Here is an 18,188-nt window from a genome sequence, read left to right as displayed (position 1 = left end):
AAGTTCTCTTTTCTGGGGTTTGCATGGGACACGGAAGCATTCACGGTTCAATTGTGCGAGGAGAGGTTGGGATCCCTCAAAGCGATGTTGAGTCAATGGAGAGTGAAGACAATAAGAGCCAAAACAGTCCGAATAAAGGATTTTGCCTCATTAATGGAAGGCTCTGCACAGAAAGATTCGTATTCCAGGATGCGTCACTTTCCCTCATAGCTCTTCATCGTTTCCTTCAGAAGAATACCAAGATATATGGATGGAGCGGGATGACGAAGATGAATGTTTTTGTGTTGAGGGAGATTCAGAAGTGTCAATGCGTATTGATCCTGAACAAGTCTCGACAATGTTAACGATGCATCTCCTAAAGCAACGTTAACAACGGATGCATCGGAGTTAGCAATGGGAGCAACACTTCGCATCAACAACATGATTCTGGACTGGCATGCAAAATTCAACAAGCACGCTCGCAGCAAATCATCAAACAACAGGGAACAGTTGGCTGTGCAGTTGGCTCTTCAACATTTCTCGCCAGCAATCAAATATCACAAGATCAAGAACCTATTGTTGAGGTCAGATAACAGCTCGGCTGTATTCAATACTAATCGGTGGAATGAGGGAAATAATCTCAGTCCTGTCCTTCACAGGATATTGACATGGAAAGAGAAGATGGAAATTCAGTTGAGAGCTCGTCACATTCCGGGACAGAAGAATAGCACAGCGGATTTACTATCTTGGTTTGAGCAGGTGGGGGATTATTGAATGACAGAAGAAGCTCTTTAAGGAATTATCGCATTAACAAAAGTCAGATCAACACTCTATGCATTGGCGCTTATCACAATCACTAGCTGGAAAAATGGTATGGCTTTTGAAGCCCCATTGCAAAAAACGGGCAGTCAGTTCCTTGGAGTTCAAAATGTGTTCTTGCTCATCATCCTGTTCCGCTGATATAGATGGTGGTTCGGGAAGTACAGTTGGAGAAGGCTCAGGTTGTTCAACTCCTGCCAAACTGGAAAGTCCAGAACTGGGAAGTTCTTCTGTGTGGCTGCAACTTCTAGAATTGGGAGCTGAATTAAAACTTCAAGGAGTTGAAGGAGTGTCCATCGATGAAGAAGACAGGAGCATGTCTTCCTCCTGGGAAGCTCAGGCTCATTCTTCTGAACCCCTCAAAAGAAAAGGTCAACAGTTTTGGAAACAAGCCTTACAGGAACGATAGATTTCGGAGGAGCTTGGTGAGCAATGCAGACAAGGCGTTGCACAATCCACATGGGATGGATACCTTTTCGGCTTTGCACGTTTTGCTGAACAATGGAAATTATGCGGACACACAGAAATACCAGACAACTTACCAGAGTGGACTGCAATATGTGCAGACGTGTTATTATCATTAAAAACAAAGGGGTGAAAGTTTCTGTCCTTCAAATGATCAGAGCAGCGGTTTCATTTTTCTCATCGCTCTGATTCAACACAGCCTTGGGAGAGATCTTAATTATTGGAACACTCTTTTGCTCTTTCAAGAAAACAGAAATTGCAAGAAAGAAGACAGCGCCTGAGATATGGAATCCAAAAATACTGCCAAAATTCTACAATGAACTCGGATCCAACCAAACTTTTTCCTTCAAAAATATTTCCATGAAAGTTATTGCTCTCACAAAGCTTCTCTCTGCCTGCATGTTCAGTGAATTGGTAAGGATGGACATGTCCCAGTCTAGAATAACAGAGGATGGTGTTTATTTGTGTACCTCCCTAAAAACATCAAATACAAGAACTGAGATCGCAGTTCCTTTTCTGTCAGAAGAACCTTTCATTTGCCCTGTTCCAGCAATCGAGATGTAATGGACAATTGTTCTAAAAAAGAATAGAAGAACTTCTCATTTTTTTCTCGACACAGAAAAGTTTGTATCACTGACTGTTTCGGGAATAAGAAAGCTGGAGAAAGAAGCTATGAAAAAATCAGGAATTTCAAACATATCCACACCTTTCTATCTAAAATCAGCAACTCTATTTGCGTTGACGATGGCCAATATACCACTAGCGCAGATTTCATAGTTTGCACGACTGTCACCAAGAACAAATACATGGTTAAGCATTGTTTCAATAACCAGTTATTAACCAGAGTGGAAAATGAATTTGAAACAATTTGAAGGAAAATGCAAATGGGGAAGACGAGAGAGACTCAACAGACAGAGAATCAGAAGCCAAGAAAACTGAAACGACCAAGTGTACATACACAGAGGCCGATTCGGAAGGAGAAACAATGGAACGAATTGAGACAGAAGTTAATTGAATCACACGAATTTATTGGGGAAAATGAAAAAAAAACAGAGCACTATAACGTTAAAGTGGAATGAAAGGAATTATTGATGACGTCGGCTTCAGAATGCGAGAAGAAGACTCAGCTATCAAACACACTCATCATCAGAACAAAAACTCAGCTTGGAAATATGAATGAGAGTCATGACGAGGACATCAATTAAAGAAGAAAAGAATCACAAACAGAACAAAAAATTAATTGCAGTCTCTCAAATGTGAAGTGAAGAAATTGAATTGATAACAGTCTAAACCGGATTAAATCACTTCGACAAAAATCAACAACAGTAATATACACATTATTCCGAGCACGAACATATTTTGCCTATTTTTCATTCATTTTCTTTTTTATTAAATCACAAAGTATCACACTTATAATCACTATTTTTTGATAATAAATTGTGTCTTTTCAAAAAAAAAAACCGAAATATTGATTAACAATTTTGTTTTTCTGTTTATAAAAATGAATGCTAATATAAATCAAGACGATTCTAAGTCATAATGAAAATAGTTTTTGCAGGTGGAAAATGTGTTTTCATGATAAATCTCATTGAAAAAAGATATTTGACACAAAATTATTTTGTGATATTATGTTCCATTTGAATTTTCTCAGTTATAAGAAACATTGCACATTATCACAATGGAACATTTTCAATTGAAGTTGAGCAAATTTCTATGTGAAAATATCCTGTTTGGATAATGTTCCAAGTTTCTCCGAAAAGAAAAAATATTATTGTGCATTTATTTTGAAAAGCCACTGATCTTAAATAATTGAGTTGAACAAAACAGAGCACTTTTCAAAATCATTTTAGCAACAAATCAATCAAATTACTCTATTGAGCAGATAAGCACATATGGGGGAAAATACGGACTTTCAAGCTTTTTATGCACAAAGTTTGAAAAAATTGTTTTACTTATAACATTATTAAACATAATCATATTTCTAAATAAATTAGACTATCATTACTGTAAACAAACGTTATTGATGCAATGACATTATGTTGTGTGATCTCTCATGTATTTCAAAAAATAAACCCATTTTTTTCAAATTTTTTGATCACAAAAAGATCATCAAAGGTGCATAATTTTTCAATGAAAATGCCTGAAGTCAAATATTTTGTCCCATATGACAACAATAAATAAGAGTTTCATTTCTTTGTGGAGTAGATTGATGATTTTGCTGTAAAAATTGTTATGAAAATGTTCTGTTTGATAATATTTTGTGTCATCTATTTGAGACTTTTCAAAAAAATAACCCAATCTGATATATTTTCTTTTTTTTGAATGGTTGTCAATAACTATTTCCAATAAACTGGATTTAGTGAGAGATTAATTTGGTATTTACAAAAATGCAATAATCCGCATTCATTGAAATTATCATATGGTCCACAGCAATTGGAAGTGTTCACCATCATTATTATCAAATAATATGAGAATAAAATTTTCAGGTGTTCTGTTTAAGAATTATCCTCATATGAAAAGAATCAGAAAAAACTCATAATATCGATTCAAATGTTGCAGAAGAAGGAAATGGATTGACGGCGTTTGAGCTTCCATTTAAAAAAACTTCATTTTCTCAATTTGTGGATCATTTGGATGATCTCAAAATACTGGACAATAAGTTGTGAAAATTCAAAAAAATGTTTAATATTTCTTTGAAGTGTGGATAACTTTTTTTATCCTTTTCATAAGTGTCATAATTGTTGCACAAACATTTGATATTCGAACTTCATTTTTCGGACAAACAAATAAACTCAAAAATCATTGGAACACAAACACAATAAAAACAATAAATATTCAAGTCACTCATAATCATATTCACAAATTAAACTCAAATTCATGATGATATCCAATTTACTGATTCAACAGATGATGATTTGGATGTTTCATGGAGACGAATGCTGCTCATTTCAAACGAGTCATCAAAATGAAATTCCAAATTCCTGAGCAGTTGAAACAGACGACATTCATTGCACACAAAGTTGGCAGAGAGTTATCAGTTGAGTTTGAACATTTCTTATTCAAACACTGGAGAACAGAATCTCACATCAAAACACTCCACCAAAATACAAGTGATTGAAATGGATTTTGAAAATGGAATAGATTCATTTTCTACGAACTTGATAATTCAAGATTTTGTTGTTTTCTATCACAGAAACACTGTTAATTTTGGCACACGTTGTTAATTGTGAGAGACATGAAAGTGTTTTCAGAATGTTTTCTAACTCCTTTTTCAAAAGTTGAAGTGGAAAATGTTTCAGTTTGATTTCTTTTTTTTCCGAAAAAAAACCATATTTTGTGTGTTATTGTGTGAAAAGACAAAATCGTTTATTCTTTGGAGGAAATCATAGAAAAGAGGAGAAAAAGCAAATCAATAGTTATTTATGAAAACAAAGAAAGTGTGAATTCCTTTTTGTTTATTGACGAATATGAAGATCAATCAACATGTGAGTTTGAAGAAAGATGGTTTCAAAAAGAAATTGCTGAATATTTGAAAATCGAAAAATCACAAAAAATGATTCATGTTTGAATTGATTCATCAACATATCAGTACTATCTATTTGTGTTTATCTCTTTCAGCAATTGAGGAACAATAACTTTTTCTGATAGAAACCTCTCGATATTGGATGAAGGATTTCTTGTCACTTTTATTCTGAAACATCAGTTGAGAATTGGTGAATATTGAAATCTCACTCTAAATTCCTCTGAGAAAAAGATTTATTCTTGTTAACGATTCACACATAACAGTTATTCATTCTTTAAGAATTATCTTCAGTTTCCATATGCTCGATTGACGATGGAATTGAATATTTGTGAGAATTGGATTTCATGAGATCTATTTTCGAAGTTTATTGATGGAATATTTCATTTCATAGCAAATTTGATTGTTGCTTTTTGAGAGATGGTATTATTAATAATTTGTTTGGCATTATCTTTTGAGGTATTTCCAAATAATGGAACATTCAAAAATGGAATGATTTCAACATAACGATAAAATTTGGGAACAATATTACACAAATATTGTTCGTGTTAAATCTTTTCTTTGAAAAGAAACAACAAACTGAAACAGATTCCTCAAACACTGCATTTTTTCACAAAGAATCCAACACATGGTTGACTCTTTCTTCATCTGCAATTTCTGTTGCACAAATAGCAAAGATTTCCAATCTCTTGACAGAAACGAATTCATTGATCAAGTGTCAGTTTGAAGTTAAACTGACTTCATGCATGTGAAAGAATTTGTTTTCCTTCATAAAAAAATCAATGACAGTGATATGTCAGTTAAAAATGAAAAGTTGATCAAAGAGCAACATTGAAATTGAGGCTGTGAAACAACTTGATGAATAATGAGTTGGAAATAATAAAAAGGAGCACATTTGATTTTCAATTCAACTTCAAGTGAAACAGGAAAAAGAGAGAAAAGATTGATGAAAGGAAAAAATCTATGACTTTCATTGTTTTATTTTCAGACAATGTCAAACTGAATAAATAGATAAATACGATTTCATCATGTGAACATAATCTGATTGAAAAAACGAAAAGAAGGAGGATGAAGAAAGATTTCGTTTTCCACAAAAAAAGACAGTCTTTTGTGTACTGAAAAACCAGGTTTGTTTTATCGAACTATCATATATCGACAAATGAAGAACAAATGTTATTTCCTTTCAATCTTTCAGATCCTTAAATCCACATACAGTGGTCTCTAAACACTTCATTATCAAAGAATTCTTCACATTTTCAAATTGGTTATATGAAATATTGTCAATTGACTCAATGAGAGTTTCAAAGAACTTTGCCTCAAACACAAAATTTTTGTTGTTACTGAAAATGTGATCAGATTTGTGAATTGTTAACGATCCACTTTATTTCAAGAATACGAAAAAAAGATCAACTTATTTCACTTGATTTTTTATCTTCAGTGATTGTTCAATTTTTGTTTCCAAACAAACAGAAAGAAAGAGTTTTGCATGTTTTTGATGCTGAATAGAAATTTGTGAATGAAATGAAACAAATAATTGAATCACATTTTGACTTTAAGTCACATTATCAATGCGATTAATGAGGAAGAAAAAATAAGAAAAAAATTCTATGAAATTCACAAATATATATGCTGTATGAAATAAAAAAAAGCAAAGTTGCTCTGAAAGAATTGGAAATCTCATTTCTACTCTTGGATGCTCATTTCTTGTTCTTTGTTCACATCTGTGTTGTGCTTGGCTTTCTTTTTCTTGATAATCACAACAACCACAATCACAACAACTGCAACAACAACAACAACGACTACTATTGGGACAACAATGGCAACAATTGTCCTTCTTTTCTTCTCTTTTTGTTTTCTGTTTTGCTCAGCGATTCGATCTTGTCTCACTTTCACATACTTCACATACACATCCTCCGGCTCTGATTCAGAGTCTTTTGCTCCCACAATCCATCCAGATGTCGAATTGTCATAATCATTTGCAAATTCAAATGCGTCTTCTTGTTTGCAGAACTCATCAAAATCTGGGGCAAGGATGAACAGAGAAGTTGTTTTTGAGCCAGCTGTGTTTGAACTGTCTATCTCCAAATTGCTGGCTGTGGGAAGTTGAAGATTCGATGTTGCCTTGGGCATGTCAATGAATATTGCTCCTGCTTTCCCTTCTGGTGCTGAACACGATTTGAATGAGCATTTGCTTCCCCTTCCAATTGCCACTGTCGATTCTTCTGAGAACAAAACAATCTGCAATCCAGCTGTATTTCCCATTTCCAAAGTTGAATCTTTGATATCCAGTCCCTCAATTGACACTTTCGAAGTTGTCTCTATCCCATCGTTGATGCTAATCGCTGCTCCTTCTTTCACTTTCACTTTGCCGATCTCCACTCCGTTCAAAGACACTTCACTGGCTCCAGAGAATGAAAACGGTGATGACAGAAATGAAATTGTATTCTTTTCGTCTGTGCATGTGACAGTATTCACAGAAACTTTCCCACCAAGAACGCTCACAAGACTCCCAACAGCAAAATCATCTTCATGGTCATTTGAAGCAATTCCTCCTTCTGGTGATTGGATCCCAACTCTGACAAATCGGATATTGCTGATTGTGAGTGATGTTGACATCTCATTTCCAAAAATTAAATAATCCCATTTTTTCTCTGATGTGGGAATGTTGAATGCCAAATACTTGAATTCCACCTCCTTTTCGCACATGAATAAAGCACTTGAAGCGCTCACATCGCAATCGATCGCCACCTCAACATTTCCATTTCCATCACTGTTCACTCCTTCGATGGTAATCCCATTGTCAACGTCAAACGAAATGACTTCGGCTCTGATTGGATCTTCTGTGTTGACAATGTCTATGAAGCATTTTTCACTTTTGTCCAAATATTCATAAGCATCGAATATGGAATCAATTGCCAATTCAATATTGAAACCATTTCCTTTTCCACCATTCTTCACAAAAGCCTTTTGCATGTTTTCTGGCCTTGGAGGAAGTGGATCAAAAAACTGGAAAACAAAATCACACTCACTTTGATCACTATTGTCGAATCCAACAACATTCCATCTGTTATCTCTTCTGTTGTAATCGGACGCAAAGCTGTTCTTCATTGATGCTGCTATGTCTTCAAATAATGAGTCATTGATCATCCTTATGAATAATCCAATGTTCCTTTTTGACTCACCTTCTCCTGCTGAACATCTGTCAAACATCAGATTCCTTCCGTCTTGGGGCCATTTGAGCTGAGTTGCAGATTTGATAATTGGCATTTGCAGATATATTCCACCTGAGCTATGAAAATCACTGCAACTGCACAATGAAAAAGTTGTAGCTCCTCCATCGCCAACTGAAAATGTGCTTTTATCGTTTGTGGCTGCGATATTCAAAGCTGCATCAGAACTTTTCAATTCAGAGAATATGCTCCGATTCAGCGTGATTTCAGATTCAACATTTGCTGAACTAGTAATACTCATAACGGAATTACCACGTGACTTTATCTTTCTCAAAGTGAAATTAGATAATTCAACAACTTTCTCCTCTAAAGTCTGAAACAAAATACCATCGAATGAAAACCAATTTATTTCGTGCAGACACTCAAAATTCTCCATTTTCAATGTTCCTTCAGATGCTCGGATAAGCCTGTAATTGACCAAACTATCTTCGACATCTGGTCGAACAAATCTGCAGTTTCTTATTGACAACGATGCCTTATCACCTTTGATTAATGAGTAAATTGAATAATCTTGATTCTCTTTTTCCAACGATGTTGGAAAATGAAATGCCAAGAATTTGAATTCCACTGTGCCTTCACACTTGAATAGATCACTTCCCGGATGAACGTCACAGTCTATTGCCACTTCAGTGTTTCCTCTTCCATCACTTTTCCATCCTTCAATTGTCATTGCCGGTTTTTTGTCAAACACAACGGCTTCGGCTGTCAATGGATCTGTATCGCAAATAATTTTTATACTATGCTCCGTTTCACCACTCAACATACTGTGTGCAACTTTCAATGATTGCTTTTCCTGATCGATTGCCAATCCACTGTTTTCATCTTTCCCACTTTGCTTTACAAACACTGTTGATATTGCTGATGACTCTTCCTGTGAGAAAATCGATATCACAATTTGGAAAAGAATTAATCCCAGAAACATTCTTTGAAGCGCTACTCGATGAAAAATGGTTTGATCAATGTTTGCATTATTTGAAAAGAAAAAGATCATAAAACGTTGGTCAAAATAATAATCCTTTCTGAAGTTAATGATAATATTGGGATTGATTTATAAAAATGCAAGAACCACTTTTTTTATAATCTAATTGATGAAGGTTAGTTCAGAATAAGGATTTTTCTTTTCCTCCATTCTCTCTTCTGCTTCTTCCTCACTTCGAATCTTCTTTACTTTTCTGTGTTGTTGATAATGTTATCTGGTTCCTTTTTGAGCTTTATATACCAGTTCTTTCTTTCTTTTTATTTTTTGTTTGATTTTGGCTTTTTCCACTCATATATTCTTTTCTTTCTCTCTTTCACTTCTCTTCCTACGATGAAATTGCCCCATTCAATTTGAAAAGAACAGTTTTGCAAAAGTGTTCTCAGGTTTTTGTTCGAACCAACTGTGAACAAAATTCTTATCTTTGATGACATGATATGGGACAGTTGGTTTTGTGATTGTTGATGATCAAAGAAATAAGCAAAACAAATATGGCAACATGTGTAATTTGGACAAACTTTTTGTCGTTTTTGGTGAAAATACCAATTTGTTCCTGACTTTTTCAGCAATCACATCATTATTTGTCTTTCATTCTCATGTTAAAAATGAAAAATTAATTTATTTAATTGAGAAAATTTTTAGAAAATAATTAGTGGAACAAAATTCTGAAAACATAAAATATCGAACCATTTCTTTTTGCACATGTCACGTTAAGCAATTAAATCAAAGCACAGTTTTGAAATGAAATAAAGCTCTTGTAAAAACTTTTACTGCATTTTCTCAACTTTCAGAAGGGAATTACAAGTTTCTAATAGATCAATTTTGGTGTATAACTTTTTTATAATTGATCAAAATAATGATAAAAAACTGAACCAAGATTGAGAAAATTTGAATAAGATGAACTTAATAGAAAAGAATCACATCTTTTTGAATTGACTGTTTTAATTCAAAATTGTCTTATCATTTAAAATTGCAAAGAGCATGAAACAATCTAATTTGTTATTATTCTAAAGTTATTATTTTTGTTACAATTTTTCAAATTCTCCCTTTGATGCAACCCACTTTTTTTTGGAAAGTTAAAAAAAAATGTTTTTAAAAAATTAGAAAGAAAGCTCCCCGAAAATAAAATAAAGCTCAATCTTTATTTCGGATTCCCTTTCTTCTTCCCTCTCTTGTTCTTTGAATTCACAAATCCCAGCCCTGCAATGTATCTTCCCTGAGGCTCTCCAGCACTGTCTTTCTTCTCATTCTGCTTCCGCCCTCCTCTCACAAATAGAGAAGCATCGCTAATTGAGGAAGAAGAGGAGGAAGAAGAAGAAGAGAACGAAGGAGAAGGAGTGGAGAAGGAGGAAAAACGTGATGAAGAAGAAGAAGAAGGTGATGATGAAGAGCCTTGCATTTGCATTCTCAGTCGCTCTGCAAATGAGGAAGAAGCACCTTTCACTCGATACACCCCAACCGGCTGAGGGGCAGTGGACGCATCAGATGATTGGACAGCTCCTGATGAGTAAGTGGAAGAAGATGAAGAAGAAGAAGAAGAAGAGGGAGAAGAGGAGGAGGAGGAAGAAGAAGAAGAAGGGGAAAGAAGGAAGAGAAGGCGAAATGGTTGCTTTTCGATGGTTATTGGCCCATCTAAAGCAGAATCAGAAGAAGAAGTAGAAGATGATGATGATACAGGTGAAGAAGAAGCAGGTGAAGAAGATGAAGCAGATGAGGAATTAACTCCAGCTTCTCTCCACTTCACCATCTGCCTCTCCTTCTCCTTCGCCGACGCAAACAGCGCCGGCTGGAACTTCACGTCGAACAAAGTCTCCACCCCAAACGAAGCCAAGCGGTGGCCTTTCACATTGAAGAGGATAAACAAGTTGTCCACACGCAGTCTTGGCGTGCACACGGCAGACACGAAAAAGCGGCTGTCGCACGACCAGCTGATGTCGTTGCCCCACGGATTGAAGCAACGGCCCAGAAGATAGGGTGAGTCGGCTGGAGGTGCTGAAGAAGAAGAGGAAGAAGAGGAAGAAAAGGAAGAAGAAGAAGAAGACGAAGACGAAGGAGAAGAGAATGATTATGATTATGATATGGAAAAGAAAAAGAAATGTTATTTTCCGAGCATATTGCTGTTGTTCAATGAATGAAAAAAATGCCATATTGTTTTTTGTTTTTCTTTTTCAAATCAATTTTCCCTCTCTTTTCATTTTTCATCATCTCCATTTATCTTTTCCCTTCTTTCTTCATCTTTCACAGGACAATCTTTTCACTCATTCTCTCTTTTCCCCAATTAAATTCTCTCCCTCTTCGCTCTGATCATCTGATGAAATACTTTTTCTTTCTCATCTTTCTTCTTCTTCTTATTGTTATTCTTCCCTTCTTCTGCTTATATCCTCAAAATATCACTTTTTAAGATTTTTGAACCAAATCCGGAGAATTAGCAGCATCGGAGAAATATTTCTCTTTGATTGATTTTCCCTATTTTGGTTTTATCTTTCTGCTTCTTCTTCTTTCCATAAATATTTTCCTTTTATTCCATGAAAATTCCCCCTTTTGGCTCATCTTTTAGTGCGTTTGCTGGAATTATTAATCCAAACATTTTCTTCTTCTTTTCTCAAAGCAGATTTCAAAGAAGTCTTCTTCTTCTCTCTTGCTTTCTTTCTCTGTGCTTTCTTTCCTCATTATGAGGAACATCTTTTCTTCTTTCATTTCATTCATAAGAAAATATCTTTTTCCTCTTTCAAAAATAGCTTATTTCCTCTTTCTCTTTTCTCTTTTCTTCTTCTTCTTCTTCTTCTTCAAATCCACTTTTCTTGTTCACAACCATTTTTTCCTTGTTTTCTTGTCCATCGCTGCATCTTCCCTCCTTTTTCTCTTCTCTTTTTGGAAGCACTCCAATTCCAACTTAAATTCTGCATATTTCACCAGGAATTGTGAATCTTTCCATTAAAGCATCAAAATGGCTGTTTCCATCAAATAATTCTTGGAAATACTGATGAATGCGAAGAAGAAGATGAGTTAATCGATGATGAAGCATGAAAAACAGAAGGCAGAAGCCACGAATATCATCGTTGAATGCAAGGCAAACAAGAATAATCTCAAAACTTCTGAATCTTTCGCGAAATAAAAAGAAGGCTTTTCTTTCTATGGCATTCCTGTTCATAGTCATTTTGAATTCATTCAAATAACGCCATTAAAGAAAAATGAATGAAACAAAAAAAAGTCAAACCATTGTTTTGGCCTTGAATTATTTTCCCATCTCCAATGGATTGGTAATTATCGGCCCAGCTGGCTTTTTTGCTCTCCAAAATTGCCTCTTGCCACATAAAAAAACAGACAACTGGACAACAAATGGTTGGTAAAGAACATCATCGAAAGCAAAAAATCCTTTATGAAACCGATAATGAAGTCATGTGAAAATTAATATTATCCAAATAAACAAGAAATCAACTCTTTTTCAAAGACTTATTTAACGCCATTTCTTTAATGATAGCTTTCCAACGGGTTTCGCGTAAATGGCAATGCGTTTGTTGTTAAGACCAGCTGAGTGCTTCGTTCTGTTCGCTTCATTGTCCAAACCCCCAATTCCCTTTCCTTTTCCACAAAATCATCCTTCTCTCAAAAAATCACGCAAAACAAGTCCTGAGCAAAAGAAATACCAAGTGAAACACATTTCCCTCGAAATGAACAAGCGGTTCAATTCAATCTTTCGGTTATTCTCCTCGCTTTTTCTGCATCTTGCTTAAATTATTTTTCATTCAAATTATTGCATCTGGTGTTGCATCATATGTTTTGCAATATACAACCTAGTTCTAATTTCATGCTGGTTTTCTTCACAATTCACTTTTCGCAAGCAATCGATGCAAACAGCCACTCGCTCCTCCATCTGGAAACAAAATCCCTGTTCTTCTGCATTGCTATATCTCGCATGGATGCATCTGTAGTTGTGCTCATAAGCAGCTCAAACATGCTCTTGCTGCGGCAAATCACCAATCAAAAATCTTCACTTATAAAATTATAGGTTGGTCACCCTTATTTACTTTCCAAGAAAGAGGATTATTTTATTCAAATATTTTCTTGTTTTGAGGCAAAAACCATTGATGGAATACGAAGACGTATGGACTTTAATGTTGTTTGATAATTGATTTGATTTTTTTTAATTCTTTTAATTTGAACAAAACACGAATATTTCGAAAACGAATTTATTATTTGTTTTGGTGTATTTTGCGATTTTACAGTCACATTCAAAAAAGCAAATATTTATTAGTTTGCAAAATGTTATAAGAAATTGTTGGTTTTAAAAATAAATGCTTCTTTTTTCTCTTTTGATTTTTCACATTTTTTAGAGAAACTTTCACAGTTGGAACAATTCACTGAAGCAGAACAGAAGCAGAAAATTGAAGAAATGAATGAAATAGTTGATGGAATGAATGAAGAAGAATTCGAATCAATTTTCAGAGAAGAACCGTTCGACAAAATAAACGAAATGATCGAAGAAGAGAAACTTTCAATGGAAAATACATTGTTGTTGCTGAAACACATTGGATATTGTAAAGTTCTTTTTGGCTGGTGGATTTATGGATTTGAAGAATCTCAGTTAAACGGAAGATTTGAAAAGATGATTGAAGAAAAAGAAAAGAAAGAAGAAGAAAAAGATAAAACTCTTCTTGTTGATCTTTGCGAATGCTATCTTTCTTTGCATCTTATTTCCAGTGAAATTGGAGAAATAATTTCAATTATAGTCCCTTGCCTTTTGAAAGCTGCATCGGTAAAAGAGGAAAATGATGAGGCTCAGAAGGAAGTGGAAATGGCTTTGTTAGCTTTGTGCAACATTAGCCAATATAACGTTTGAGTCATTATTTTTCATTTTTGACGTAATTGAATTGTTTTTTCCTCCTTTTTTGCATAGGAAATGGAAACAAAACTGTTTTTGAATGAAATCAGAGAGATCATCAAATATCATCAAGAGCATCACAACCTCACCCGTCTTGCCTGTCAGTCTGCTTGGAGGTTTTTAGTTTCCAGACTTTGGGCTGACAATAGCTTAGAAGAGATAATTGTGAATAAGCTGCATTTTGGAAGAGAAGCAAGAAGAGAATTGGAAGAGCTAACAAAGTGTGCGAACTGGAAGAAGAAAGAAGAAGAAATGAACAAAGAAGAAGCGAAAGAAGAATTTGCATTGATGAGATGGCTCGAAACATCGAGCATTTATTTTGGCGGGTGCCAATTGCAGAATGAAGAATTTGCTCGATTTATCAATAGCATTGTTCAGGTATATCGAGCAGCGAAGGATAATCACAGAGAAATTAGCAATCAATGCATTTATGCATTTCAAACAGTTACAAATAATTCATTTGTTAAAATTGATGAATTTTTGAAAAGTGGAGTTATTGATCTCTATTTGGAGGAAATGAAGCAATCAACTTTGGATGATAAAATTATGTCTGATTGCTTGTATTTCTTTTTGAATATTTCAAAAAGATTGAAAGCAAAGGAGAAAGATGAAATGGAAGAAGCGAGACGAAAATCAATAAAAATGGAGGTATTCGAAAAGATGGAAGAAGAAGGATACGAAGATATCATCGCAAGCTTTCATGGAGTAATTTCAATTCGCTTCAAATATTATCGTGGAATGTCAATAAATATTTCTGATTATTTTGTGAATATTTGAAGAAATGTGATTTTATTTGTTTTGTTGCTCAAAAATTATTTTTTTTCTTTTCTTTTAATTTTTTTTTCCAATGTGTGAAATCGAAAATTAATGAGCTTTTTCAAATGATGGTTTTGCTTTCTTTTTCAAAAAAAGAAAAATGAAAATTCTTTTAAACAAAGATTGAACACAAAATAGAATAAAAGAGATGAGTTACACAGAAGGACAACAAAGGAAGCCATTCAATGAAAAAAGCACATGTTAATTAAAAAAAAATTAGTGATTTCAATCAAATTGAGACAAAAGAAATTTCTCAATTTTCATAAAATAAAATCGTCTTTGAACAAATCAGAAAAAATAAAGGTGAAAAAAAAAAGAAATGAATAAGAAAACCAAAGCAAAGAATGTAATGTTAACAAAAAACAAGCTTCATTGCAATAACAATGAAGAGCTTCTCAAAGAAAATCTGTTGATATTTCAATGAGAAAATCAAAAATTCAACCTTTGGAATTTGTGAATTGCAATGAAGCTCTCTTTCAAGAAGGGAAACATATCAAACGAGATAAACTAGCTAATACAACAAATATTGAATGATAAGGGGGAAAAAAAGAAGAAGATAAGAAAATTTTGATTAAAAGAGCTTAGCTAATAACAATGTTATATTATGTGTTATCAGAATTTCGTGCTTAAGATGAAATTTCATCCGCTTCGCGTATTTTTCGATATAAATTCATTTCTTTCTTCATTTTCTTTCCTTTTCTTCTTTTCTTCTTATGAAGTCTTTCCATTTCTGTCAAATTCTTCTCTCATGCTCTGAAAATAGTCTTTTCTTCAAATCTTTCGTCAGTTTTCTTTCTTTTTTTTCTTTCAATGCGAAATTAATTTTTCTCTTCCTCAATGCATTTTGTCATCTTTGCTCTTTCTTGTTCATCCAAATCTTTTTCTTTCTTTCTTTTTCTTTTCAGTGCAAATAATCATCTTTCATTGAAATCTCGCAAATATCATCCAGAATTCAAGAAAATTTGGGGGAAAAATAAATTAGTCATTCGAAACAAGTAATCTTCAAATTGCCTTCTAATTCTTTCTTATTCAACACATATTTTTTGATCAAAATTCGTTTTTTATTTTTATTTTTTTTAGCTGTTTAATATTCTTTTTCATCATATTTCTTCTTCTTCAGTTCTTTCGAGTTTCTTTGTTTTCTTCTTCTTCTTCTTCTTCCTTTTCTTTTGTTCCTGTTTAATTTCTTCTTCACTCTCTTCTTGTTCTTCCTCCATTGCTTCTTCATTATCCAATTCGATATTCGCTATTAAATGTTCTGTTTTTTTCTCTTTCTTTCTTTTCGCTTTCTTTCCTTTTTTTCTTTTCTTAATCTCTTTTTCCTCTGAGCTATTTTCATAGATTTCTTCATCTTTCATTCTTGTTTCTTCATTTTGTTTGTTTGATTGCAGCGAAAAAGTGTTTGTTTCTATCACAAATTCTTTCAAATTCACATTCATTTGGTTTGCTTGCAGTCCTTCTTTATTAAACACAGAAGAAGTTGCAGAAGAAGAAGAAGAAGAATAAGAATAAGAAGAAGAAGAAGAAGAAGAAGAAGAAGAAGAAGAAGAAGAAGAAGAAGAAGAAGAAGAAGAAGAAGAAGAAGAAGAAGAAGAAGAAGAAGAAGAAGAAGAAGAAGAAGAAGAAGAAGAAGAAGAAGAAGGAGATAAAGCCTGTCTTAATGTTTCTTCAATAAATTCACGACTAATTCCTTCCTTTCTTTCAGCTTTCTGCAATTTTTCTTCAGATTTGTTAATGTTATTTCTTGTGCCGCTCAAATTTCGTTTGACAGATGCATTTCCATTTCCATTTGAATTTGCTTCTTTCACAGGATTATTAGCTGTTCTGTCTTTTTCTTTTCTTTCTTTTTCTCTTTGCATTCTGCGTTTTGTCTTCTTTTTATCATCTTCTTCTTCTCCTTCTCCTTCTTCCTCTTCCTCTTCCTCTTCCTCTTCCTCTTCTTCTTCCTCTTCCTCTTCCTCTTCATCATCTTCTTCTTCATTCACCCACCTCTTCTTTGAGTTCTTCTTCTTCTCAACAAAAAGAAGAACAGAAAATACAACCACAATAACAACAATCATACAAGCCAGCACAACAATCACAACAATCCACCAAGCAAATGGTTTTGATTCATTGCTTCCCTCAAATTCCTGTTTTTCTATTCCATCTTCCTTCCCTTCTTCCTTCCCCTCTTCCTTCCCTTCTTCCTTCCCATCTTCCTCTTTCTTTCCTTCATCTTTCTCGTCCTTCAGATATTTCTCAAACACATCAATGGGCTTTGCATCCGCATCAGCTGCTCCAACAATCCACCCAGCTGTAGATTCATCGCTGTAATCTTTCGCAAACTCAAAGGCATCTTCTTGTTGGCTGAACTCCTCAAAGTCTGGAGAAACAATGCACAACGACGCTCCTGACGAATCTTTCCCTGTGTTTGTCTCGTCAATCTCCAGATTGCCCTCAGCTGGAAGCTTCAAGTTCGATATCGCCTTCTCCATCTCAATATACATTGCTCCTGCTTTCCCTTCTTGCGCTGAGCAAGATTTGAATGTGCACTTGCTTTCCCTTCCAATCGACACTGAAGATTCTTCTGAACTGAGAATGATACTCAACCCTGCTGTTTCTGAATTCTTCGATTCAATACATTCCATGTTCAGCCCGTCAATCACCGCACTCGATGCCTCTTCTCTTCCATCTGCTATACTGATCGCTGCTCCATCTTCAACTTTAACATTGCTCACCTTCACTTCTTTCAGTGTTACCTCTTTCGCTCATTCAATATCAATCAGAGGATTTTGAAATGAAGCTTTGTTGCTCTCATCAACACATTCCACGTTGCTCATATTTAAAGCGCCTCCATTCACTTTCACAAGATGAAAATCAACAACATTCTCTTTTTCGCTTTCATTTTCATGTGGTTGAACAAATCTGCAATGGATTATTGTAAGCTTTGCATCCACTAAACACCAAATTGCTTTCTGTACCTGGCCATACCAATTAAGAAGCTTCTATAATTCCTGTCATTTTCAGATAAATTCCTCCAGACTTCCCATTGGTGCAGGCGCATGAAACAAATGCTGTCGCGGCTGTATCGAGGATTGCAAATGTACTGGCGAGATTGCTGCTTTCAATATACAACGCTCCGCTTTTTGCCGTTTGTGGTTCTGCTGCTTCTTCTTCTGATGCACATTTTGGAAATTTGCAGCCGTCCAACGTCACTGCAATGCTCTTCCCACTTCCTCCAACAATTTTCATCACAGGGCCTGTTTTCGATGTAATCTCTTACAATTGTAAATTTTCAAAGAAACCGTCTTCACTCCGGTAATCAAAAACGGCGATGTTAAAAACAAAGCTGGATTATAAGAGGCTGTGCCTATAACTGTCTCCATCGTCAATGTGCCTGCTTCCACTTTCACAAGAATGGTTCCCAGTGCTTGTGGTTCGTCTCCTTCAGTATTTCTTCCAGATTTCAGTGGGGTAGGTCGCACAAAATCGCAGCTAATCAAACTCAGCGAAGCTGAAGCA

General features: G+C 34.7%; 5 protein-coding genes across 5 annotated transcripts; 1 reads left to right on the top strand and 4 right to left on the bottom strand.

The window, feature by feature from the left end:
- Positions 1-194: 194 nt before the first annotated feature.
- Positions 195-413, bottom strand: MONOS_3995 (uncharacterized protein; the record flags this gene model as incomplete). Its single annotated transcript, XM_067874031.1, has 1 exon — positions 195-413. The coding sequence occupies one exon, from the start codon at positions 411-413 to the stop codon at positions 195-197; it is 219 nt and encodes a 72-aa protein (XP_067736527.1).
- Positions 414-907: 494 nt separating this feature from the next.
- MONOS_3994 (uncharacterized protein) lies at positions 908-1,207 on the top strand (the record flags this gene model as incomplete). Its single annotated transcript, XM_067874030.1, has 1 exon — positions 908-1,207. The coding sequence occupies one exon, from the start codon at positions 908-910 to the stop codon at positions 1,205-1,207; it is 300 nt and encodes a 99-aa protein (XP_067736526.1).
- A 5,047-nt stretch (positions 1,208-6,254) lies between these two features.
- On the bottom strand, positions 6,255-8,935 carry MONOS_3993 (uncharacterized protein; the record flags this gene model as incomplete). Its single annotated transcript, XM_067874029.1, has 1 exon — positions 6,255-8,935. The coding sequence occupies one exon, from the start codon at positions 8,933-8,935 to the stop codon at positions 6,467-6,469; it is 2,469 nt and encodes an 822-aa protein (XP_067736525.1). The 3' UTR covers positions 6,255-6,466.
- A 1,195-nt stretch (positions 8,936-10,130) lies between these two features.
- On the bottom strand, positions 10,131-11,686 carry MONOS_3992 (uncharacterized protein; the record flags this gene model as incomplete). Its single annotated transcript, XM_067874028.1, has 2 exons — positions 10,131-10,981; positions 11,575-11,686. 2 exons carry the CDS (start codon positions 11,684-11,686, stop codon positions 10,131-10,133), a joined length of 963 nt encoding a protein of 320 aa, XP_067736524.1.
- A 3,834-nt stretch (positions 11,687-15,520) lies between these two features.
- On the bottom strand, positions 15,521-17,464 carry MONOS_3991 (uncharacterized protein). Its single transcript, XM_067874027.1, has one exon. The coding sequence runs from the start codon at positions 17,312-17,314 to the stop codon at positions 15,788-15,790; it is 1,527 nt and encodes a 508-aa protein (XP_067736523.1). The 5' UTR covers positions 17,315-17,464; the 3' UTR covers positions 15,521-15,787.
- Positions 17,465-18,188: the final 724 nt, after the last annotated feature.

The sequence above is a fragment of the Monocercomonoides exilis genome, assembly GCF_001643675.1.
Source record: "Monocercomonoides exilis strain PA203 chromosome Unknown scaffold1-2713096, whole genome shotgun sequence".
Classification (NCBI taxonomy): Eukaryota; Preaxostyla; order Oxymonadida; family Polymastigidae; genus Monocercomonoides; species Monocercomonoides exilis.
This window is presented reverse-complemented; position numbering and strand designations above follow the sequence as displayed.